The 23,500-nt window shown below is 42.0% G+C and overlaps 6 protein-coding genes across 6 annotated transcripts; 3 read left to right on the top strand and 3 right to left on the bottom strand.

The window, feature by feature from the left end:
- Positions 1-106: 106 nt before the first annotated feature.
- LOC120452521 lies at positions 107-14,624 on the top strand. The gene is made up of 5 exons (XM_039636776.1): positions 107-288; positions 13,137-13,301; positions 13,406-13,582; positions 13,649-13,763; positions 13,827-14,624. Exons 2-5 carry the CDS (start codon positions 13,229-13,231, stop codon positions 13,969-13,971), a joined length of 510 nt encoding a protein of 169 aa, XP_039492710.1. The 5' UTR covers positions 107-288; positions 13,137-13,228; the 3' UTR covers positions 13,972-14,624.
- A 311-nt stretch (positions 14,625-14,935) lies between these two features.
- On the top strand, positions 14,936-15,623 carry LOC120452522. The gene is made up of 2 exons (XM_039636777.2): positions 14,936-15,055; positions 15,127-15,623. Exons 1-2 carry the CDS (start codon positions 15,049-15,051, stop codon positions 15,564-15,566), a joined length of 447 nt encoding a protein of 148 aa, XP_039492711.1. The 5' UTR covers positions 14,936-15,048; the 3' UTR covers positions 15,567-15,623.
- A 1,048-nt stretch (positions 15,624-16,671) lies between these two features.
- On the bottom strand, positions 16,672-18,186 carry LOC120452520 (protein HGH1 homolog). Its single transcript, XM_039636775.1, has 4 exons — positions 18,022-18,186; positions 17,727-17,914; positions 17,159-17,662; positions 16,672-17,103 (listed from the first exon to the last, which is right to left on the bottom strand). Exons 1-4 carry the CDS (start codon positions 18,104-18,106, stop codon positions 16,771-16,773), a joined length of 1,110 nt encoding a protein of 369 aa, XP_039492709.1. The 5' UTR covers positions 18,107-18,186; the 3' UTR covers positions 16,672-16,770.
- A 279-nt stretch (positions 18,187-18,465) lies between these two features.
- On the bottom strand, positions 18,466-19,440 carry LOC120454142 (seminase). The gene has a single exon (XM_039639200.2). The coding sequence runs from the start codon at positions 19,403-19,405 to the stop codon at positions 18,512-18,514; it is 894 nt and encodes a 297-aa protein (XP_039495134.1). The 5' UTR covers positions 19,406-19,440; the 3' UTR covers positions 18,466-18,511.
- Positions 19,441-19,674: 234 nt separating this feature from the next.
- LOC120451988 (seminase) lies at positions 19,675-20,681 on the bottom strand. The gene has a single exon (XM_039636015.1). It carries the CDS (start codon positions 20,652-20,654, stop codon positions 19,707-19,709), a length of 948 nt encoding a protein of 315 aa, XP_039491949.1. The 5' UTR covers positions 20,655-20,681; the 3' UTR covers positions 19,675-19,706.
- Positions 20,682-21,002: 321 nt separating this feature from the next.
- Positions 21,003-23,133, top strand: LOC120454306 (seminase-like). Its single transcript, XM_039639505.1, has 2 exons — positions 21,003-21,804; positions 23,039-23,133. Exons 1-2 carry the CDS (start codon positions 21,003-21,005, stop codon positions 23,131-23,133), a joined length of 897 nt encoding a protein of 298 aa, XP_039495439.1.
- Positions 23,134-23,500: the final 367 nt, after the last annotated feature.

Below are 23,500 nucleotides of genomic sequence, written 5' to 3'. Positions count from 1 at the left end.
TTTCACGGCGTATTTCCTGCGCAGACTCCAAAATTGTCCGACTTATTCGGCATCGCAGTCGACGCCGCTGTCTGTCCGATAAAAATTCAGTTCTCATGCGGCTTTCATCCGATTCGCACCGTAACAGTTCGCAACTGAATATTGAAAAAAACATATACTTTTAAAACTACGTAACGAACTTCAAAGCGACACGTGGGTGTGAAAAAAACGGATTTATAAATATCAGCTTCAGATTGCAAAGTGTTTCTTAAGTAATAGCAAATCGGCTGAAATATACATAGTTAAATGGTATGAGTTCTTAAGTAAAAAGTTTTAGATTTTGTGCATCTCCCAACTTATTTTGCGAAATATTTAAATTTATACGCATAACATCAGGTACCCGAACTTTTTGTCTCATGTGTTTTTGCGAACATCTCAACGAAGTTTTTATAATCAAAATTTATAAGCCCAATCTCAGAATAAAACTAATTTGTAAGCCCTATATTTAAAGGAAAAGCATTTTAATGAGATGCTTGAAAAAGAAATAAGTCAAGTGGCTTTTCCCCCATTATAATCAACAGTTTTTTTCATGAATTTCACGCTCTTGTATGTGGTTTAAAGACGATGTGGATTCAAACACTTATTGTTGTTTCATCTGGAAAAAACCAGACGGCGTATAACATTGGAGCATGCTCATCAATTATGTGATTTAATCACCATAAGCGAAAGATTGCTTATCCGGCTAAGACCTTGGGAAATTGATGATGCCCAGTGCCAAAAATATCTAAAGCATTCTCTGAGATTGTACATAAGTGTGTAATTAAATAAAATTGATTCAGATTCGAAACGTGCCAGGAATTATTTAATTAGGTTAAGCTTTGCCACGTTGGAACACAAGCGAAAATATTCTTGTGAAGTCAGTAATCATGCTTTTCATCTAAGCAAAGTTGTTTGGATCCATTAAAAGAATTTCTGATTACTCCTTGTAATTTGGTTTTCAAACTTTTACGAAAATCAATTAACCCAAGTTCCCAGGATTATCACCGCCTTCACTCAGTATATATGTATTTTCAATATACTTGTATTTACCAGCCCTTGTTCCGTCCGTTGGCATATTTAATAAGCTGACAATGTATCAGCAAAATTTTCTCAGCTCTTGTTTACCTTTGACAGTGCACTTGGTGCCAAAAATGAGGGAAAGTGCATGAACGCACACGAAAAACAAAAAAAAGAAATAATGCGGTAATAAACAATAAAAATAAAACAATAAAAGAAACCGAAAGACTCAACAAAATTGCGTGGAAAAGCAGGCAACATTATGGTACCAGTGGAAAAGGGTGGGACGAAAAGGTAGTCGCATAAATGGCGAAATAACGAGGGCAAAGGCGACAATAAGAGGGGTAAGGAAAAAAAGCGCACAAAAACCTACACCGAGAAAAAAAGGTGATTTAATAAATACATTCAATCTACAAAAACAACGAGGGAGCTTAGTAAATTCAATAAATTATTACAAAAAAGTATTTTTACTTCTTACTTTGAACTCCGAACATTTTTACACTAAATAAGTTTTGGATTGACTTGAGTTTTTCTCGCTGTGCATGAAACCTGAAGGGGCACCAAAGCCCTTGCAAATGTCGTGCGTTAGTATGGCGGCAGGGCCATTTAGTTGGGACCGGCGTCACATTACGTATACGCAATGTGCACGAAAATTACCAGTAGTCACGTAGCAAAGCAAATTCCAACTCCACTCTTTTACTACACACGAGCGAGTGCACGTGTGTTTGTGGGCGAGTGGGTGAGAGTGTCTGAGAGTGTGCGTGAGGCTTATCAGCCATCATAATAATTGTTCGGGGCAATTTTCCTGCCAAGTCTGACCAAGGTCCCTTAGCGTCCATTCCGACATTCGACAGGAATAATTACGCACACATTTGGCTGTCATAAAAACCAAATTTGTTGAAATGTTCAACTGAAATGACAGCACAAAGCATTAACAACATTTTCAACATTTTGTGTATTTTGTATTCGACTCCCTGCCAAATTCGCTTGTTTTTGCTTGTCGGCTTGTAGCTCACATTTTGAAACAAGAAAAGTTTGGCTTTTTATTTAGATTTCAATTTGCATTCTGATGTGTATGCATTTAACGACGCATAAATAGAGCAACACACACACACGTTGAAAAACAACTTAAAAACTTTGGAATTGGAAAGCCATTAAATCAAATGACGTTTTTTCGGCAGTCAAACATCAGCCGGTGACATAAAATCATTAGTGACATCAACAATTAATCAAAGCAGCCGAATCTATAACAAGTAGTAAAAGCTTATTTATAACAGCTTTTCCATATGAAAGGTTTTTGGGTTGCGAAACCATTCACCATGGATTAAAATTCCAAACAAGAATTTTGCAATTAAAACGAAATTTAATACGAGAAAAACGTACTGATGGCATGTGTAGAAACCCATTCCAAAAATTATGGAGAAGGTGTGACATTAGAAAACGATAGCAATTGAATTTCATTTTTCAGATCGTTTTTGCATTTGCAAGAAATTGACAAACTCGTTTTTAAAAAAAAATTTATAAGAAAATATTAAGCATTAGAAAGGGCATAGCATTACAGGAGTGTAAAAAACAATTTTGTTTGCTTTCAAATTTAAATTGAGTCAACTTAATGAAATCGAAAGTTGACATTTTGCATTCAAGTTTTTTCTTCATTTTGATATGAAAGGCCATGTTTCAAAATGCCGACGGCTAAGCTGTAAACTTGTTTGCATATTCTTGAAGAAAAACTCATGCATATAATTTTGTTTTGTTTTATTTCAAACTGAAACTCAATTCCAGGGTTCATCTTGCCTGTAATAAAATTTGAATTTCATAAAGCCAGCAAAATACCAGGGTGGTGTTGTTCTCCCTTTTCTCATTTGTTTTTTTCTTTCTCTCTGTGTAGAGAGTGTAAATAAGAACTTCGTGCTTGCCTAGGAAAATTTATTGCTATTGGTTTCACACAAAACATGCATGAGACGCTGAAGTCGTCGGCTTATATTGTCCTTGGTCACACGCGACGTTTGCGCTACACACGTATTTCTCTTTTTTTGATAAAAGTGTTTTTAGATAAACTTAATTTGGGCAAATAAAAATCAACGAGCACTAATCTTTGCTGCCACGTTATTTCAGCTGAAAATGGGAAATAAAAATAGAAAAACACGCACTTATGTCTGTATATTTGTTTTATCTTTATATATATTTGGTACATGATTTTACACTTAACACTTTTATTGCTGTATACGTTTTATAGTTTAACACAGTTACTATATTTTTAAGTAAAAAGGGATTTCAATTCATACTATGTGTATTCTCTCTGTATTAAAATCAGTTGAAAGCATGAAATTCGATAGATTTCAGTGACTGACCCGCATCGATAAAGCTCTCATCTGAAAATCCTCGATTTCGCCGACTTTTGGCCCCAAGGCAAACATCACGTATACGCCCTGTCGTTTTTCCCGTTGCCCTTTTTCGCTCACGCCGCCTGCAGTTTCGCTATTTTCCGCGTAATTGTGCGTGCCAGCAAGGACAACAAAGAGACCAGAAGCAGACGGGACCAAAGGACCTCCACAAACCCATCGTTTGGCCTGTCTAGCATTCTCACCCCGGACAGTGGAATTGGCCAACTGCGTGGATGGTGGGACCTTTGCCGGACACTGGTAATTGAATATTGAGAATGTGGTATAAGCTTTTCGATTACAAGTTGGGTCTTCCCGTCGGCGACCCAGTTTCCTTGTAATGCTATCGATTTTCACCCAATCAATGTCTACAAGTGCCACCCAATCGTCAGTTTCAGACCCTTTTATTCTTCGCTTTATCCCTTCACTGTTTTTTTGACTGCCAGTAATAGCTCCTTGCAAGAAACACTTTTAATACACGTTTACGCACTTATTGCAGATTTTTTTTTTAATCATGGCTAAAGATTTTAAAGTAGCAGAACACACTTATTTTTACTCAGTTTTCAGCAATAAGAACTTCCCTAACTCCCGTATTTTGTGTTGAGAAGCTATTGCTCATCAATTTAACTTGGTGACAACCAAATTTCCTTCGCCCAAACAGGAAAGGTTGGCATAAGACAAGAAAAAATGAAGTCTTAAGTTGCGTACATTAATGTCGCACTGAACGGTGTTGTCCGACATTTAAATAAAGTATTTGATATTCATTTTCTGCCCTCACGGTAACGAACTCATTTGCGTGTGGGCAGTGGAAGTGCCTCATTAGGGATGAAAAATTGTTGACAAATGAAGACTTTACAGGAAAATCTAGTGCCCAGGCAGAAGCGTTCGGCAAATAAGTGCCCATGCTCGTCCAATGCCCAGCATTATGCAAATTAACTGGCAGGTAAACAGCAGAAAGTGCCTTCACTGGCCTGTTCACCTGGCGATTTAAGAAGCTTATAGGCTCCTCACTAGCCATGTTTGTTAAAAAGGTACACAAAATTCAATCGAGGCATGGGATCTACACCCAAGTATCCTGGAAAACAGCTAAGTGAAGTACGACTACAGCTACGTTAATTAAAGGCAAGAAAAGTTCTCGGCAGAAAGTGGAAACAGGAAGATGAGTTACAAATTTGCACTCTGCAGATAACTTCCGGTTAGGAAGGATATGATTTGTGTTTCAGTATAAATATCTTCTCTGCTTCGCTTTCTAACCTTATTTTGCATGAAGTTTACTGTGTTCTCTATTGAGAAAACGAGAAGATAAATGGACTATTTTTTCATTCTTTAAATGAGCATTTCTCTCTTTAGCTTTGATTTATTTATCCTTGAATATTTATGCCAAACTGTTTATTTTCACTTGGATGTTTGTTAATTTATTCTGCTCACTTAGCATAGTAGCCACCATTTTCCGCTTGGTCGTTTCTGTAAATTATTTAATTTTATTTTTCAAATGGACTATATGAAAACAAATGGATTATTTATAATGAACATTTTGTTAGGCTGAAGAAAATTTATGTACTCTGCTTAATTGTGTACTTTAACAACTTCAATTACCGATGGAAAAGTATGAGGTTGTTGAATTTAAGTTTGACAGTTATCAATTGATGTAGATTTAAGCTGTCAGCATCGTTTCGAGTCTTGTCTACTGTCTAGTTTTTTTTTTTTTTGTACTCAAGAACTCCCAATTGCCTACCTTTTTCAAACCTGCCGTTTGCAGTTTGACCCACTTCGGTGGCTAGAAAATCCGGTGGTGAAAATCCGGAAAATGGGTTGGTTTTGGCCGGAGCCGCAAACTTTTGCCACAAGTTGCCTTGTCTATTCCTGGATCGTGCTCCAAAAATATAAAAGGAGCAGAGTCAGCCAAAAATGACAGCAGGTCAGGTCGATTTCCGGACAAAATGAGGCGATGAGGCCACTCCATTGCGATTAAAGCCATATTTTTATGGAACCGTTTAACAACAATGCCAATCATCGGATGGATTTCCTCCGCCAGCCTTTGTTCACTTTGCTTAACGAAAATTAAATATCCGTGCGTTGGCTTTTATTAACTAAAGTGTGCGTTTCGCCTCTGATGGGTTTTGCATAATGCATGCACAAAAGAAAAAAAAATGAAAATTATCCTGCCTTTTGTTCGACTCGCTTTTTATGTGGCACAACAGCGCTGAATATTGAAATTATATGAAAACAGCTTTGTGTATAAAAATTATATGGAATTTATTAATTTAACACATTTTTGATGATGCGGCTGAAATAAATGTTGTTTGTATTAAATTGCTTGTAATGCGGTTAATTTCAGCATGACAACCAATTGCAATAGCAATGGGCTTTGATCATTTGCACATTTAACTCATAGTTTACTATCGTATGGAGTATGCGCTTCAATTAAGTGATGAAACAATCAAGCTTTAAAATAAACATGGAAAGGGATTGTTGGCAAATCCACACATATCGTGTCCTGAAAAATACGTACAAATTCGATGTCGTAACCCCTTTAGTATCGGAAGTCAAACCATCAATCGCCTGCAGCATACTTATTTTTATTTCACCCGCAAAACTGACAACGTCAACTGATGTTTTATTTATTTCAAACCTTTCGCTCAACTGGAGGCCTCAAGTTTCCGCCGCCGACAACTTCCGGTTTTCCTTGCGTTTTCCGCTGATTTTTTATGCCTCGACCCTGTTTTTATTGCGTGCCGTCAATGCGTCAATAAACTCCAAACTCCCATACCTTTTGTTTGTGGTGACTTCGATTTTATTTCGATATTGTGGACTACAAGCAATGAAGGCGTTGCCTTTCACTTCCATCGGGAAAAGGACGTCGATATGACTGTTGGGTTCATTACTCCCACTTCCGCTGCTGTGGATTTTCAATTATTTTTATTGACTTAAGTTATAATGCATGTTGGTCCTGGCCGCCATTTCTGTTGATTACTTGCTTGAGGGAGCTCCGTATTTTTTCTCCGGCCGAGCTAAGCTTGCCACATTTGTGTAGTTTTTTGTTAACTTGTTCATCGTGCGTTTGACTGAATTCACTTTGCCTTGCTGCTGGCAAGCCCGCTTATTGAAAAACTTTGCCTCACTTCTTGCGAACAAGTTCTTCAGTAAAAACTTCTTTCTAAATGGCAACAACTTTTTACATTTTCAGCGCCGTTTCGTAATTTCATGCTGTTTTCACCTTGTCTCACTTGAGCAAAATGAAAAAATGTTTAGCAAGTTCATTATTTGTTCGGAGCACGCCTTAATTATTTTTGCATTTTCGTGCGCAAAGAAATTGAATTGTTTTTTTTGCGCAGTTTCATTATGAATATATTCAGAACAAAGATTTTCCGTTTGCCCTCCTAATGAATATAGTAAACGTTTAAGCAGGAAATAAGTTAATTAACAAGTATTTGGTACAATATTAAATTAATTAGTAATAATGTAAAGTTCACTTACCATTTCAACCATAGAAATCTTAAAGTTTGATTTTACTTCTGTGAAAGACTTCTTCTGTGAGGAAAGGCAACTCCAAAGCAAAGGATTTCCCCACTTTGATGAAGAGAACTCGCAACTATGCAGTTGCATACTTTGCGGCATTCTCGAAGTTATTGTTGCAAACATGGATGGGAGAAATGAAAAATTTGCTGTGCCGCTTGGCTGGTTCAAATTAAAATAAATATGCATTCAAATAAAACTGGAAAAACGTAGAAAAGAAAAAAACGAAGAAACTCTAGGGGCGCACTTTGTGGTTAGTTAGTTCTTTTTCTCCACTAACTCGTTGCCACAATATGCTTGCAGTTGTTGGTTGCCCTGAATGCACTTTGTCTGATGAGAAAGCCTTTTATGTGATAGTTAGGATTCCCCTTCAAGCGTAACTTTTATCCATATGAAACAAACACACACATTACTTGGTAAATTAACTTGATATAATAAAAATAAATGAATTACCACGAGGAAGCATGAGGAAGCTACGGATGACAATGAAAATTGCCTGGGTAAAATTCCTAAAAGGAAATAAAATGTCGTCCCATTTTGGCTTTTAACTCTTTTTTATTTGCGAAGGCTACATTGTGGCTACCTGTGTCATATATGTATGAACTTTATTTCAAATAAGGCGATTGCTGCTCTTTTTTACCTTTATTTCTTATTACAATGATTCAATTAAATTCTGCAGGGGTACTTTTTAAAAAAAACAGACAATGTGTGAAACAGTTTCTGAAAGTTTGTGGCTTAGAAGCCTGGCATCCATTTCCATCGAGCTAAAAACCACAAAAATACCAAGTCGACAAGCCAATTTAAGTGCCCCAACGCCTATGTATGTATGTATGTGGAAAGTTTAAATTTCCCCATTTGCAGAATTGTTTTTTCCGGTTAAGGGCGCATTAATTAACCGGACTTAACACGATGGTATGTGGGGCATCCCAACGGGAAAGGAATGGAATGGAATGGCTGTAACCCAGAGGTGTCTGCATAAAATGAATTGCCTGGTTGGTTGGCTCGAATTACTTTCTGTTTTTCGCTCTAAAAGTTTTCCCTTTCGTCGGGCTGCGTGAGACAGCTCACTCAGTTATTCAATATGTCATTCAGTCATGCCAGTGCAAACACACACACCCGACTTTAAATTGAGTTTCTTTGACTGAAGTTGCCGGCAAATTCGAAGAGCAGAAGATACAAATAGAGAACTTTTCCCTTTTGGCCATGGTCGCTTTGCACAATGTGTTGATTGCTGCTTTGTTATTCATGGAATTGCTTAAAAATTTAGATTGCTTGCTAACTTATAAACTACGACTGGCCGTCTTTGCTGTTGTTCCATCATTTACTTGAGCAGTCAACGCTAATTAAATAGAGAAATTTTGGAGATTATAAATGGCAAATATAAGTTTATTCAAATGCCTAAGCGAACTGCGCTGGCAGCGAGCAAACTTAAAGCTACCGAAAACAACCCGACTATAAACTGCGAAAAGGTCAACTAAATGGGCTTCCGAGAAACCTCAGCCAACTGAATGGATTTGCACCTGTTGACTGCTCCCTTTGACCACCGAGGCGTGTGAGCATTGGAATCATCGAGATCCAATAAAAAAAGTGTCAGATAACAGAGGATATAGAAGAGCATCGGTGGTGGCTGCTCAATCAATTGCGGTTGAGAGTCATTGAACACTGCATAGAAATAGACGCACACTTTTCACAACGGGTGTGTATATAGTGCTCGAATCGATGTCAACGACTTTGAAGGTGGCACGCATTGTCTGACAACACCATCACACTCAGAGTTTTCCTGGAAAACAACACAGAAGGGGTGGTGAAGGGGTGGCGAGCTATTGGCACCCAGTACCGAGCTATTTTGCATGAAATTCAAAAAGTTCGCCATCTAGGAATATGCAGTCTGTGGCTTTTTGCTCTTATCTCTAGCAGTGCCTTTGAAGTGGCTATTGGCCTCCAGTCACAGGCTTAAAAAGCTGAAAATGGGGCCAAGTCTTGCTTAGATGAGTTCTGGTATTGGATTGAGTATTTGCCAGTAATTGCGGTTCTTAAATAGGAAATATTAAATAAGTTTCTTGATTTAAAGGCCATTGAAATGGCACACGAGTCTAATAGATCCTGGCTATTAAGCCCGATTTTCAAATAGAGGCATTTCCATGAAGCTGATTGCTGTCATCCCCTTGGTAATTGATTCGATCCGCATTTGTGGCTTCGCATTCAGACTTCCTGCCGCCATGCATTTTATATCTGCGGTGCTCATGGTCACGTATAACAGGATTACACGATTTAATGCCTCCAAAAAACAGAACAGAAAATATATTTAGCTCGGGACGGCGCCGTCAGAATTTCATTGATTGAAAAGCTTAAAACAGAAAAACACTTAAACACTTAACTAACGGTGAGCTTGGCCATAAGCTGCACTGCAAATGTCTCGACATTGGCCAATAGCCGCACTTTGTGACACGCATATGGAACCCATATCATCGTAAGCTCTTTTTGACCCGGCCATAAATCGACCTTCATTCCGGTGACCAATTTCCCATAGCTTTGCGTGCCTACGGGACATTTTGGCTGGCTTGTTAAAAGGATCTAGCGGAGAGAGTTTTGGCCCATAAATAGTGGAGGTCGTTAGAAGTTAATTGGCCTTGAAGGCACGTACCCTGGAATGATGAGCTACGAGCTGCATAAAACTTAAATGCCGCCATCATCTTGGTCAGCGCTCTCAAATATTTGCCCACTTAATTGATTCAATTTGCATGTTGAGTAGTTTCGGGGCATGACTATTATAAAGCCAAAAACGCAGTCATGCAAACAAGTCAACAAATGTTAATGAAATTTCCTGGAACAGCAACACAGAAATGAATTTTCCCTCTTGGAAATTTCGGTGTAATATACATTAACGTTTTATGACGGGGGGTCGAAAAGATTTTCTTTAATTTGCCTGCTGATTACAAATTCATATATATTTCTGTGTTTTGTCACAAACTGGGATAGAACATTTTTTCGCCCTACAGTTATGGTTACGACATTCACTGCAACTGCACAATTTCAGCTAACTGCAGTTGCAAATTTGCAATGCGATTCGCAGTTTGCCATTTGCGAGAAAATTGCACTAACGCTGCAGTTATGCAAATTCAACTCAAACGAGACTGTGTGTGCCGAAGTGTGTGTGTGAGTGACGGTACGGTGATATGTGTGTATAGCCTCACATGCGTGAAATTAATTTCTCCCACGAGAGAACCAGGTGCAAGCAAATTAAAGGTAAGCCACCTTTTAGATGCACGTGTGTTCTGTGTGTGTGTGTGTCTGTGTGCTTTTGCTGGTGCGCGCCGAAAAGTATGCAACAAAGTCTTTAGCAGGAAATGAAAATTTCGGTCGGCCATTAAAACGGAAGTCGGTAAAATAGCATTTTGCAATTTTAAATTGTTATTAACTGCCAGCTTTGGTTGTGAATATTTGTTTTTCAAGCAATAGCGAAAATTTATTTGAATTCTTTAAGAGCACGTGAGACGTAATATCCCTTAAAAGAGCGGCCATGCTTTCACATTCATCCGAGCAATGACATGACATTATCTGCAAAATATTAAATCATTTTATCCTCAAAAAATCTGCATAAATTCCGCACCCTCATCAGCGAGTGAGGGCGGAACATGTTCGACCCCTACATCGATTGATTATGGCATAGTCGCAAATGGCAAGCTCTTACTCAAAGCCGAAATCATAATAAATCACTTCGAGTTGAGACAAAAAAAAAATACGCACCCCTGATATGTAGAGGCTGCTTTCTGCCTCCATCCGAAAACGCACCCTTAGGTGTTTGTCGCTCAATCAAAGCTGACCCAGAGCCTAATGAGGTACCCACACCCACCTAGCCAGCCTTGGGTTGCCATTTACAGGCAGATTATGAAATTAATGGCCTACAATTGAGAGGGCTACTTTGTCAAGGGAGAAGATTCGGGGATAACTTTGCCTTCATTTTTCATTTTTAATGTGCGCCAGGGGCCAAGCTGGTTGGTCCATGAATACGCGATTAGCTTGCACAAACTTTATTAAAAAATTCCGACAATCCGCGTTGGGTAGCATTCAATTTCGCTGGGCGGACTAATTTAATGTCCTGCCAAGGAGAATGGCTACGTTGAAGGCTTTTAATTGCTCGGGCATAGCTCTTCATTGGCTGCCGTTGGCAGTGTCATAAAAGTTTTGTGGCAGCAGCTGGCAGCGGAAGTTGACGGGCTGTCCGCTTGGCTGCCTTCGTGGCTGATTCGATTGTGGCCCAGTCGAAGCGACAAAATTAAGTAAGTACGGCCAAGTTGCAGAGGCCACAAAAGCCGCTCCTGCTTTGGCTCCTGCTCCTTCTACTTCTCCTTCTCCTTCATCAGTTCCTGCTCCACCCCTTTTACTCCTGCCACTTTTCCACCTCCGATGGTCGTTAAACGGGCACAATGGCCACTTCGACTCGTGGCTGGCAGTGAGAGACAATGCCCCTTGTCCACCGAGAAGAACACTACGGATTCCATTTAGTATGATAAAATTGTTTAATATTACTTAACACCATAACAAATAATATGTTTTACCAATTTATTGTGCTTCAGGAAAATATTCTTTTTTTTTTCAAATAATTTACCTGCGCAGCTTTCGAACTAATTTCTGACTGTGTAGCTTGTAGTAGTTATGGGACCTCGACCGGTAGGATAGTGATGCATATTGAAAGCTGGCAAACACAATGAACAAAAGGTAAACTTCATTTGGCCAAGACAAGGAGCGGCGGGAAAAAGGTGGTGGGGTTGGAGGCGGGGGAGCAGCATCCGTTTCCGTCAACACTGGCACACAATGCCGTTTCCGGCCAACTTGGCTTCCAGCCAGAGCAAAATTGGATGGTGGATGGGTAAATGTGTTTGGCAGCTCGTTCGACTGCTTAGTGGCTAATTTGCAAATAGATGAAAATGCGCCACACAATTATAGCTTTGGCAGTAGACTCCAGTTCGATGTCCATTGTAAGCCTTGGGATTTCATTATAAGTTTCTACACCTCCACCATTCGCGTTCAGTCAGAGTTTATTAGCGCTGTTACTTACTTAACTTATTGTGCTTTTCTTGGTACGCAACTTCTGGCAACTTAATTACATTAGCCGAACACATTTGAGCGACTTCAGTTCGACAGATTGGACTGGAAATCAAACACCGAGCGACGTGCACACAAACACACACGGGAACACTCAAAATCGCATAATTAATGCACAGCACTTGCGGCTACCCGAAATGTTGCACATACGCCCCGTGGGCCACACGGAAAGTGTGTGGTTGAGCCATAATTTGCAAATAAATATTGATCCACAGACATGACCTCTGCACCCAAAGCGCCAGTGGATAGATGGCTATATCTGTTTGGTTTGGCCAGCAGCCACCAGCCATGCAATGATAATATTTATCTGTCACGATGACAGATTCGCTTCAATTGATTGCCAGCCAGTGAAAGAGAAATATATTGGGTGGCCAGAGCTGTCAGAAATATTCAGGGATCTAACTTGTCCACTTTGTATACTTTAAAGCCTCAATGGGTCACGCCCAAAATTGCTTTAAGCCACACGCTCTTGGCATTTGGGCCGTCATAAATTGCGTTTCTCGAGCTTAGCTACAGTTTCAGTCCGTAAGTCAGGATCATTTGTCATAATTCGAGGGACCCCAAGGATGGGACCCGAAATAAAACAAAAACCGAAGGAAAACACTGCCCAAAAGTTGACCCAACAACACCTTGGGCCATCGAAGTGTGGCCATTAAAAGTGGCAACAACAAACAGGCAACAAAATGTGGGGAGCGGGTAGTGAAAAACAACTTTCGGGGACCACATGGCCAGCACTCGACACGAAAATCGACTGAAAAGCAATTATTTACACTTCGGCAATAAAAATATGGAGCAGAAAACAAAAAAGAAACAGACGGAAAACGGGGGAGGTATTGTGTCAAAAATGCGTTCTGCAATTTATTACCTTTAATTTTTCTTGCCTGCCAGTCGTTTGCTCAAAAGAAATTGCATTTCTGCGGATTGTGGATAATCATTTTTATGACCATTGCCTTCGTTTATGCTATTCGTTTCGTTTCAACTTTTTATGAGCTCTCGAGCGCTCAGCCAGTGATTTCAGTGGAAAATCGAAAAAGTTTTTAAGAGCCTTCAATTCGCTTGTTAATTTTAATCCCTTTGGATGTTTCTGCCCTTTTGCAGATGGCGCAGTGAAATGAATACCGAGGAATGTCCGCAATTGGTCCACCTGTGAGTCCTGCGAATCCCGTGTGAGTGCTGTGAGTGCCCAGACGATGGCGGTGAGCAGTTCAATTATGGAGACCGTCGCCATTTTGGCCCTGCTGCTTGGCCTTTTCATTCGAAGTGGTAAGTGATTTTCGAGGGAATCCATTACATGTAATTCACTTGCCGGATTTAATTTCAATTTCAATGTATAATGATATCTCTGTGATTTTAATGTGATTTTTCAGGCTACTGCATAGACTGCTTCAAGTGCGTGTCCTACAACGGAGCGAATAAGGCCTGCGACGATCCCTTTCACAACAACTACTCAACGGCCATCTTGGAGTCGCCATGCATGGGCGGCCGGAAGGGGCGTGACGGCCTATTTCCGGCCACCGCCTGCATCAAGATCGCCGGCTACTACGGTAAGTGAATGCCTTCGCTGGGCGCCCATGATGGTGATAACCCACTGAATCTCCCGCCTTTTCAAGATGGAACTGGCGAGACGATAACAGTGAGGGGTTGCGCCCTGGACAGCGGCACCCTGACCACCGACACAGAGATTATAAGAATGTCGCACTGCGGAAAGTTCTACTACGATGACAAGTGAGTTGTAAACAGCAGTTGTGAAAGCCCTATTAAATGTATCTTTCTATGATGATTGCCCAGGTACGTGCACGGCTGCCTGCAGAGCTGCAGCGATGCGGATGCGTGCAACTCGGCCAGGAGGCAGAGTGCGAGTCCCGCTGACCTGGAGTCGCTGATGAGGCACCTGCTCAGCCTGGTGGTGTTCCTACTGGCTGCCAGCAGGTAGCACAGTGGGCATCTGTAAGCCAAGTATCCGGAGCAGGAGAGGCAGGCGGATGCAGGAGAGGATGGCTGCATTTAAGTCGTCTTGGATGCGCGTGGAATTCGTTTTCTTTTCCTTCGAAACTCTCTGTGTCTAGGATCGCAATCGCACCCAAATGTAAACGCACTCGAGCAGCTGCAGCAAGGACACGCTCGGTAAAACACACACACACACACACTCTCTCTTTTACACACAATAACATTATGGAATTCATCAAGCAATTATGTGATTTTTAAGCGAATACTTAACAACTATCAAACAATAATTGATGAACGCGAACGGAACGGAAACGGAAACTATTTAGATGCTAAGCATTCGAGTGGCGAAAATCAAAGAAAGAAACACTGCAAACCAAATTCAAATTCTAATTCTAATTGCAATTATTTTTAGCTCCTAAGAAGGAATCTAGACTTTAAACGCTGTCGCTTAGTGAAAGGCAGGAATGGTTTACGATTTATATACGATGTGTTTTACCTTGGCATAAGTAAGCATTTTTCACCTCTCTAGATGAGTATTGTACATATACAAAAACAATTTACCTATTTGTTAAACGAGTGCTGAATTTTGGGCAGATTATAAATAGTTGTGTAATTCGATAAGTGAGTAAAATTAGCAACGAAAACTGCGAGCTACAAAGTGGGAGGAAAATTATCTTTTGACTTCTTTTTATTCTAATGTGAAATAACGTCATCTTCACTTAAACATTTTCAAAAAGATAAGTCGCCTTACTCGGAACTGGCTGAACTATTTCCAAAAAGTTATTTCTATTAAACATAAGTTCTGTCAAGTCCTAAATCAAGTCATAAATGCCGGTCATAAATGACACAATACCTTGCTATATGGACTTCTGAATTTAGACACCCAACTACTTACTTTACTAACTTGCCGCCACTTACCGCCAGTCTGGTGCGGTTGATTCACCGGCAGATTGGTTATCATGTCCGGATAACCTGATAAGGTATCGGTTTTCTAGGTGTTGCCTAGCAGCCCCCAAGAAATAACGATTAGAATTGCTTAGTACATTCAAGCAGCTCAATCGATATGGACGGTAAGCACTGGCGCATTCCCAGTTTCCGGTTGGAGGCTCCAGTTAAGCGGAATACTTTCGCTGACTTGCAGGTAACACTTGGCTTCACTTCAGCCACGGAGCAATCCCCCAGGCAGCCGTAGTGGCTGGCCACGATTCCGATGGCGACACCATCTTCATTGGCCGCGCCTTCTACTGCAACGACATGCTGCCGGCCAAGATTATCCCCAACAAGGGCAAGGCCTATGTGGCCTATGCCAACCAGGAGGTGGAGCTGGAGAACTACGAGGTCCTGAGCGGTCTCAACTACGAGTGGCTGCCGGCCGAGAACGGCGAGGTGCCACCCGGCGCCGTCAAGGTGGGCCAGAATGTCGACGGAGAGACCTTGTACGCCGGCAGGGGCTACCATGCCGGCAGCTTGACCGTGGGCAAGGTGCATCCGTCCCACGGCTGCCTGTACATTCCCTACGATTCCGAGGAGGTGAAGATCTTCGCCTACGAGGTGCTGTCCCGTCGCATGGAGGCGAGATAGGCGTTCTATTTCCAGTTATTGCCTGTTAATCACAAATAAATTCGACACTTTTCTAGACGCTCGTGTGTTGTAATCTCCGTGCGGCGATCATAAAACTTCCTTATCGCCAAGTTTAATTTCAAACATAACTAAAGATGATAGAGTTGGGAGCATGAGCAGTATATGATTTGGTATTGGTTTAGAGACTCCCATTTGTACTCGCAGTTTTCGTCCATTCCCCTTTTATGCAGGAAAAAGTTATAAGTTAACAAAACAAAATATAACCAAAGTGAAGCCACTAATTAACAACTAAGTTGAAAACTCTCTTAATTACGCGTAGCCCAAATACTTGATTGTAAAGTCGAGCTAAATTTTCATATGGATATGGAGAACCAATAGGACCAAACTAAATAAAACGAATACTATATGCAAGGGTCGGAGTCCACGACAATGGCATTGATATGCATCGATTGCTAGTTTAAATGGTTTATATTTCGCATGTTGATACTACACTTTTCGGACTAAGCGAGCTTGCAATGGTTTCCGCAAATAAAAATCAAATGAAAAAACTATGTATAAACAAGTGGAGAGGTTTTGATAGAACGCAACGGTTTTTGCTCGATAGCAGACAGGGTGAGGTAACACATCAAATTCAGGCAATTCGCATTTTCTCTCTGCTGAAATCGCTTGCTTGCCACGCAACTAAACGCAAACTAATCGAAAGCAAACACAATACGCACCTTATTGGCTATAAAGGCTCCTCGGCGGCTAAGGGCCATTGAATTCTTCAACTCTCTAACACACAATGAACGACCAAGCAAAGTTTGTAAAAATAACACAAGAGTACATTAAACGTTTCATGGCAAGGCGAATGCCAAACATTTTTGAATGCAAATGTATCTAGCACTTAAGGAGAACTTTATACATATACAATTGAGGCGGCAGAGCGATGGATTAATGATAATTAGATAAAACTAGATAAACGACGCTACTCGAACTAATCAAATTGAATTGAAAATCGAAATTGTAATTGAAACTGTTTCCCCTGCAATTGAATGCGTGCGTACAACTTTTTCTAGAGCAACATTTTTGGGCCACTGATGCATTACGAACTAAACTATCAGCATTTCTGAATAAAAAACTGCATACATATATTGAAAGTTCAATATCGTCTACGACTTTTACTAACACTACACATATTTACAAGCGGCCCAGGTGCGTTGATTCAATCAAGCAAGCTCTTCACATAGGCGGCGTCTTCCTGGACGAATTTCTCTGACTGCTCAGCAGGCACTTCAACTTCGGTTTTATAGTTGTCCAGGCCAATCTCCTCCTCTTTCTTGATTAGAATGTCCACCACATTCTCGCAGGCCAGCAGACAGTCGCTGTCCTTGGCCACCTTGGCCTCCCATTTGTGGTACTCGCGCAGGATCTCATAGGCGCCCCTGGAGCGCAGAATCTCACGGCTGCGACGCGTGGAGCACAGCTGCAGCAGGCACTCCAGCAGCATTTTCCGCAAATCGGGATCCTCTTCGCGCGTTTTGCTTTCCGGCAGGTACTGGAAAAGCAACGATTGTAAAGATGAACGGCTAATTTGAAAGTATGAATCTTACCTGCAGTTCGATGGGCAACAGTTCGTTGTCCTCGTCGCTGAACTCCTCCGGACCGCACAGCGGCTGCAGGATGGCCACCAGAATACTGCTCTGCTCGTTTAGGATCACATCGTGGTAGACCGTGTCGAAGCAGACGTTCTTCAGGATGCCAATGGTGCCGCCACGCCGCACCACACTGCCCTCGAATGAGGCAAAGGGCAGTAGTTTCTCCAGCAACTGGTACTTCCGGTGGCAGCACAGTTCCCTGCCCCGAGGCACCTGGGTCAGATTGCAGAAGATGGGCGCCAGGTAATGCAGCTTGGCCTTCTTTTTGTTGTAGTCCAGTTGTGCGAATGCCTTTGCCAAGCGGGGCAGCGTCTGATCATCCTTCTCCAGCGTGTCCAGGATCTCGTGCACCAGAGATTCCACCCGCGTTAAGTTGCTCAAGACCATGCTCCAGGGATCCGCCAGATCGGATTGCTCGTTGGTTATTTCCTTGGCAGCCACTTCCACAATGGCGAATGCCTGGGGAGGGGATGGAAAGGATATATATCAAACTATGTTAATTATATTAGATGAAAACACTTACCGGTTGCAATTGTTTCGCCAGTTGGAAAACTTTGATTGCTGCCTCTTCTTCGGCCGTTAAATTTATTAAGCTCAAAACTGCATCCTTGGCCACCGTTTGATTCGCATCGAATGTGAGCCCAAAAATGGCCATTAGCATTTCGTCCAGCGAAAGTATTGCTGACTTGCCTTCCGAGCTGCCAGTTAATCCTGAAAAACGACGAATATTTTAAGTAAATAAATGCCACCGGTGACGTCACAGTTGCCCACAACAAACGCACGTGCAGCCGTGTGAAATCAGTTATGTTGAAACACACCTAACACATGGGTGAGGGCTACTGCTTTTAAGTCCAGCCGTTGGTTTGGTTGCATAAATTGAACCAGTTCCCTCACAGTCTCCATTTCAGTTGTGTTTTTCGCGATTTTTCGTAGTTAACTGCTGTGTTTTGGTTTCAACTAAACTGTGTGACCGCCCACCAGTTTAAAATTCATCCTGAAGTTATCGATTACTAATACGCGCAACGAGCAGTGCTCGATAGACGGCCATGCCCACCGAGAGTGTGTGTATTTGCTATGAAAGGAGCGTGTATTTGCTTATTGGTACTTAAACCATGACTCTGTTTGCTAGCTAGCAAAAGCTGTTTGCTGCATGTTTGTTACCCAACAAACAAAATTTGGAATCAATCATTTTAGGGGATTCCCAAACTGACGAAATACATTAATATGCAATTAATTAGTTTGAACAAAAGAGAATATTGATATAAACTGAATGTAAATTCATTTATTGCATAATTATTACAAGTATAATTATCGACTCAGCCAGAAGCCCGAGTGCCATTCGGGTACGTCATTCGATGCCCATTTCGATTTTGAATGGCTGCTGCCCCTGTGCTTTTCACCGGTCACCTTGAGAATGAATCGCCTGACATGGTGGATATCGGTGAAGATCCCGGGTAAACCGGGTCTCTTGCAGGCAGGACCCCAGGCCACGATACCACAGAGTTGATCGCCAGAAGTCACCGGACATCCGGGGCTAAACATGCAGTCGGAGCTCCTCTTGAATTCCTTGGCACAGGCGACAGATTCGCGCAGGAGAAAATTGCCATATGCCGAATCGCAGATCATCCGGTTGAGCACCTCGATCTCCTCTGTTCGTACGTTTTCCATGGGTCGTGCTCCGTACGAGACAACTGAAAGGCTTTTGTAGGTGCTAAGCGGATTGGTACAGAGAGTCACAAAATCATTCCGACTGCCACGCAGGCGGTTGCTGAGTTCAATGACGGCCACATCCATAAAAGTTCCGGGCCAGTGCCAATCCTTTGATACGATTATTTTGCGAATTTTGGCGCTTGGAAGATCGTTCAAACTATCCTGGGTCTCCTGCCAGTTGCCCGACGTTACCAACTCTACACTGAGCCATTCCAACTGCGACCTATGATAATGCATGCAGTTGGCTGAGGTGAGGGCATAAAGAGCACTTAAGTATGAGGCTCCGCAGGCGAAGTCTCGACCATCCATTATCCTGAGCAGCCAGGGGACCGCATGATCACCCTCGGTCATTCGAAAGCCATTCTTGTTCACTGTTTTCACTGGTGGCCTGCCGTGCAAGTACGAGGCTGAAGAATTCCACCAATAAGAGCTTGCAATTCCGACATCCGCCAGGAGCAGAGCGATTGAAAAGATTACCGGAAGATATTTCATAACATAAAGTAGTTCAGTAGAAGGTCGGAGCTATACACATACTGAAAATCTCACAGAGCTGGACAAAAACAGCCAGAAGTAGAACGAATAATTTCACGCTCATTTGATAAGGTAATTAGTAATGGGAAAGCATTTCAAAACTGACTTATGCAGAGAACAAAAGATAAAGACTTTTTTTCCTTCCATCAGTTCAAGTAAACTGAAATCATTTCTTGGGCATCTACAAGAAAGTCTCATAATTTCTATTTACGGAAATGAATAAACAACCATTTAATTTTTGTAAAATTATTTTGTATTTCTATCAACACTCCAAGGGGTCCACTGATCCACTTCTATAAAGGCGTTTTATCTTTACTCTTGTCGATGTTGCATTGTATTTTTTGTTTGGCTTTCTAGTGACTTTTTTCGCTACTCTAGTTGATCTTCCCATATCACCGGCATTTATTTCTGCTTCTATTTCAGTGATGAAGCGATGCACCCTTCTGATATTGGTGAACATGCCTGGCCTGGAGGTGTCCTGGCAATGTGATCCGAAGGACACGACGCCGCAGAGCTCTCTTTCGTAAATCAAGGGACTGCCACCGTCGTAAAGACACTGCCTAGGATTCCTGGGCTGTCTGGCACAGACCGATGTGCTCGATAGCTTTAAGTTCCTCTTGAATTTTTTACGGCACTCCTTTGGGGACATAATGGTGACTGTAGCATTTCGGGGATCCGATGAGGGTATCTGCACCTCCGCACTGTCGAATCCCCATCCGAAGACCACCATCTCCATTTTGGGCTGCACTTTGACGGTGCACAGCCGAATGAACTCAGTGAGGCGGCCCTTTATGGGCTCCATTAGACGCACTACCGCCACATCCATGTACAGTTTCTGGTAGACGAATTTCTCGGGAAACTTAATGGTATCGATATCAGCAATGTTCTCCCTATCGCATTCGGAGAACGCGGTGCCCTCCACCGTGGCACCCTCGAGGCTGTTCCGATAGGGATAGATGCAGTTGGCCGAGGTGATCACGAGTATAGGAGCATAGTAGGCTGCTCCGCAGGCGAAGTTACCATCACCGTTTAGGATCCGCAGCAGCCAGCCACCGAAGTTGGGCCCTGTGTTGGATTGCACACCGCCCCAGACTCGTCGAAATTTGGGAGTCTTCATGTAAATGTCCCTGGGGTAGACCTTTCCCTTGCTCTGGAACAGGCAGCTGCCCAGCAGACAACTCACCAGAAGCCAGCTCTTCGGGAGTCCCATTTGGTTGCAGTGGATGACTGCAGAGTAGGTAAGTAATTAAGTCGTTCTATGAAGTGTGCGTGGTAAATTTTGAAACAAATAAGTGTGCAAAATTGCACTACTTTTTTCAGAACTCAAGTCGCCGCTGGTATACACTTTCAAGGCATTGATATGTTTTGGAAAATGCTTCACATACAAAATGAAATCAATAGATAGAAGCACTAAAAGAAGGTTAACTGGCAGCCAAGGTGAATACGATTTTAATAGAATTATCTACCAAACAGGCATGAAAATGTTCACATGAGGCGTACAATATAAGGTTAAGACTGGAATCTGTATTTGTACATCCAGCATCCAAGTGAAAGAGCGATGATGCGGATGATATTGGTTATGTTGTTAGCTTCGGAATTGTCGCCCCATCTTTCGTGGGGCTGGGTGTATCCGCACAATATCACCAGGAGAACTCCAAAATATAAGCGTTGGTGGAAGGGACCAGGCTCGAACACGGGTAACAATTTCGGTGGCTGGCTGTACCGCGTGTCCCATGAGAGGCTATCGACGATTTGCGGAGCATCCTACTACGCTCCGCTGCTGCTGATTGTCTCGGCAAACTGCATCTATCCGTATCGCATGGAGCTGTATGGGGCGAGTGTGGAGCCCACGTTCACCCACGAAAATATCTTTGGACTAATAGATAACGTTTTCATACCCAACCAATTCAAGCCTTACAAGCTGTACATGGACGTGGCGGTTGTCAAGCTGGAAACTCCCATCAGGGGCGAAAACGCAGAGTTCATAAAGCTTTGCAGCACTCCCATTAAAGCCGGCATGAAAATGACTGCCTACGCCTGGGGCTTTGACTCCATGCACATACAATCGCAGACCTCGGACACGAAGACTGCAATAGTGCCCATCGAGGATCTCAACACTTGCCGCAAAAAGTACGCAGGCACTGATGTCAAGGTTTCGAGCACCTCCTTCTGTGTGACGCATCCGAAGGATTCCAAGAAGTGCCTCTACGATGCAGGTGCTCCACTCACTTACAAAACCGAACTCTGCGGCATAGTCTCCTATGGACCTATGTGCAGTAACACCAAGCAGCCGGGAACTTACACAAGCATCAACAAAATTGCCAAGTTCATCGAAGAAATCGAGGATGACGTTAAGATGGGTGTACTACGGAAGTCAAAGTCATACACGGTTTTCACAAGACAAAAAAATCACAGGTCCAAAAAAAAAACCACGCCAAAAAAACCAAAGAAATTGAAATAATAAAAATAAATTTGTATCTTTTGGGCACTATTTTAAGATATGATGATTTATGATTAAACTTAACACAATTGATTTGATTTGACAATCATCAAGTCCCGTACAATTGATCGATTTGATATTTTAAGACAACAGAGAGAAAACCGGATTATCTCAGAACTGTAATACTCGTATTATTTTTAGAGCTAAAACCTCCTCAGACTTACGCATTCGAAGTGCTTAAAGTAAGTCAGAGATGCGGTGTGATGTCATTCGAAGGGGCAGTCATTGTCTCCTTCTGAATCGTGTTTTCGCACAATAAATTGCGAGCTTTATTGATTATTTTAAACGCCCATTGAAGATGATTAACGAGCATAATTTAAATGAAACTGGTTCATTTAAAATCATTCACCGACGGGAACTTTCCGCGCGCAAGTGACCCTTATTTGGAATCATTCATTAAAAATCATTCGTGAAATTCATAAAATCTAGTGGATGTATATTTAGTATAGATAAAGCAGTAACCTTTGTGTTAAATATATATTATATGAAATGCATTTAGCAGAGTTCTATACCAATAATATATCAATATTAAACTAAGCAAAAACAAAACGGCACATCTCTAAAATGAATTGGCAAAAAACTGAGACTAATCGAACTGAGGGGTCAATCAATGATGTACAGCTGTTATGTAACACCTGTATAATCATTCCGAACCTTCAGCGTTAATCATCAGAAGTCGAGAGGAAATGATTGTAAAGTACACTGAGGGAACTTAATTCGCATTCTTAATAGAAGTTGCAAAATAAATGTATACTTTAATCTAATTTGTAAGTAATTTATATTTCCCTCTAGGTAATGACACTCCGCTTTACGATTGTAGTTCATAATCTTGACTTTGAACATTATTTTTTCGTGTGCAACCAAAAACCAGCTGAACCGGCAGTGACGTCACGGGCGGGTTCTCGGGATTTTCGGCCCACTTGCGCACTTGCAGTAAGAGCGCCTAGCGGTACTTTCGCTTCAAGCCAAAAATATCAACCCACTGGGGAGGCTGGGCGGTATTATTTTGGGAACTGCGTAATTTGGGTTTCAAGTACAAAAGCCGAACACTGAACCCGGTCGACGACGTCGATCATCGGACTTCCTGTTCGTAGGGCTCGCCCTACTGGCACTGGGCACTGGGCACTTGCCACTGGCCACTCGGTTCTTCCTCTTCCGGCTAATGGCAAATGCCCAGTGGATCACGTAGGCCCTGGACAATGGTCTCCCCCGGGATGGTCTGATTCGCCATCTAGGGAATTGGCAATCTGGCCACGAAGTATCCGCCGAAAGTGCGCACCCACTGGAGCGATTGTAATGCCCATTATAAGGCGGCGGCGTTCGCACGCCCAGATCCAGCGACTTAGTCACATACTCGCCTGGTAGCCTCATAAACATAATGTGTTTTGCACGCTATCTGGTCCGCATGCCAAATGAGGCTGAAGCGCGTGCGCCGCCCGCTTCTGACGTTACCACTTGCCCATTTAGCCAAGTCAAGACGTATAACCCTCGATAGCCACAGCTAAATACTTTTAAAATATAATTATCGTTTCATGTTCTAAAATTTTCCTATAATT

The sequence above is a fragment of the Drosophila santomea genome, chromosome 3R (assembly GCF_016746245.2).
Source record: "Drosophila santomea strain STO CAGO 1482 chromosome 3R, Prin_Dsan_1.1, whole genome shotgun sequence".
NCBI classification, from domain to species: domain Eukaryota; kingdom Metazoa; phylum Arthropoda; class Insecta; order Diptera; family Drosophilidae; genus Drosophila; species Drosophila santomea.
Note: the sequence above shows the minus strand (reverse complement) of the source record. Positions and strands in the feature narration are given on the sequence as shown.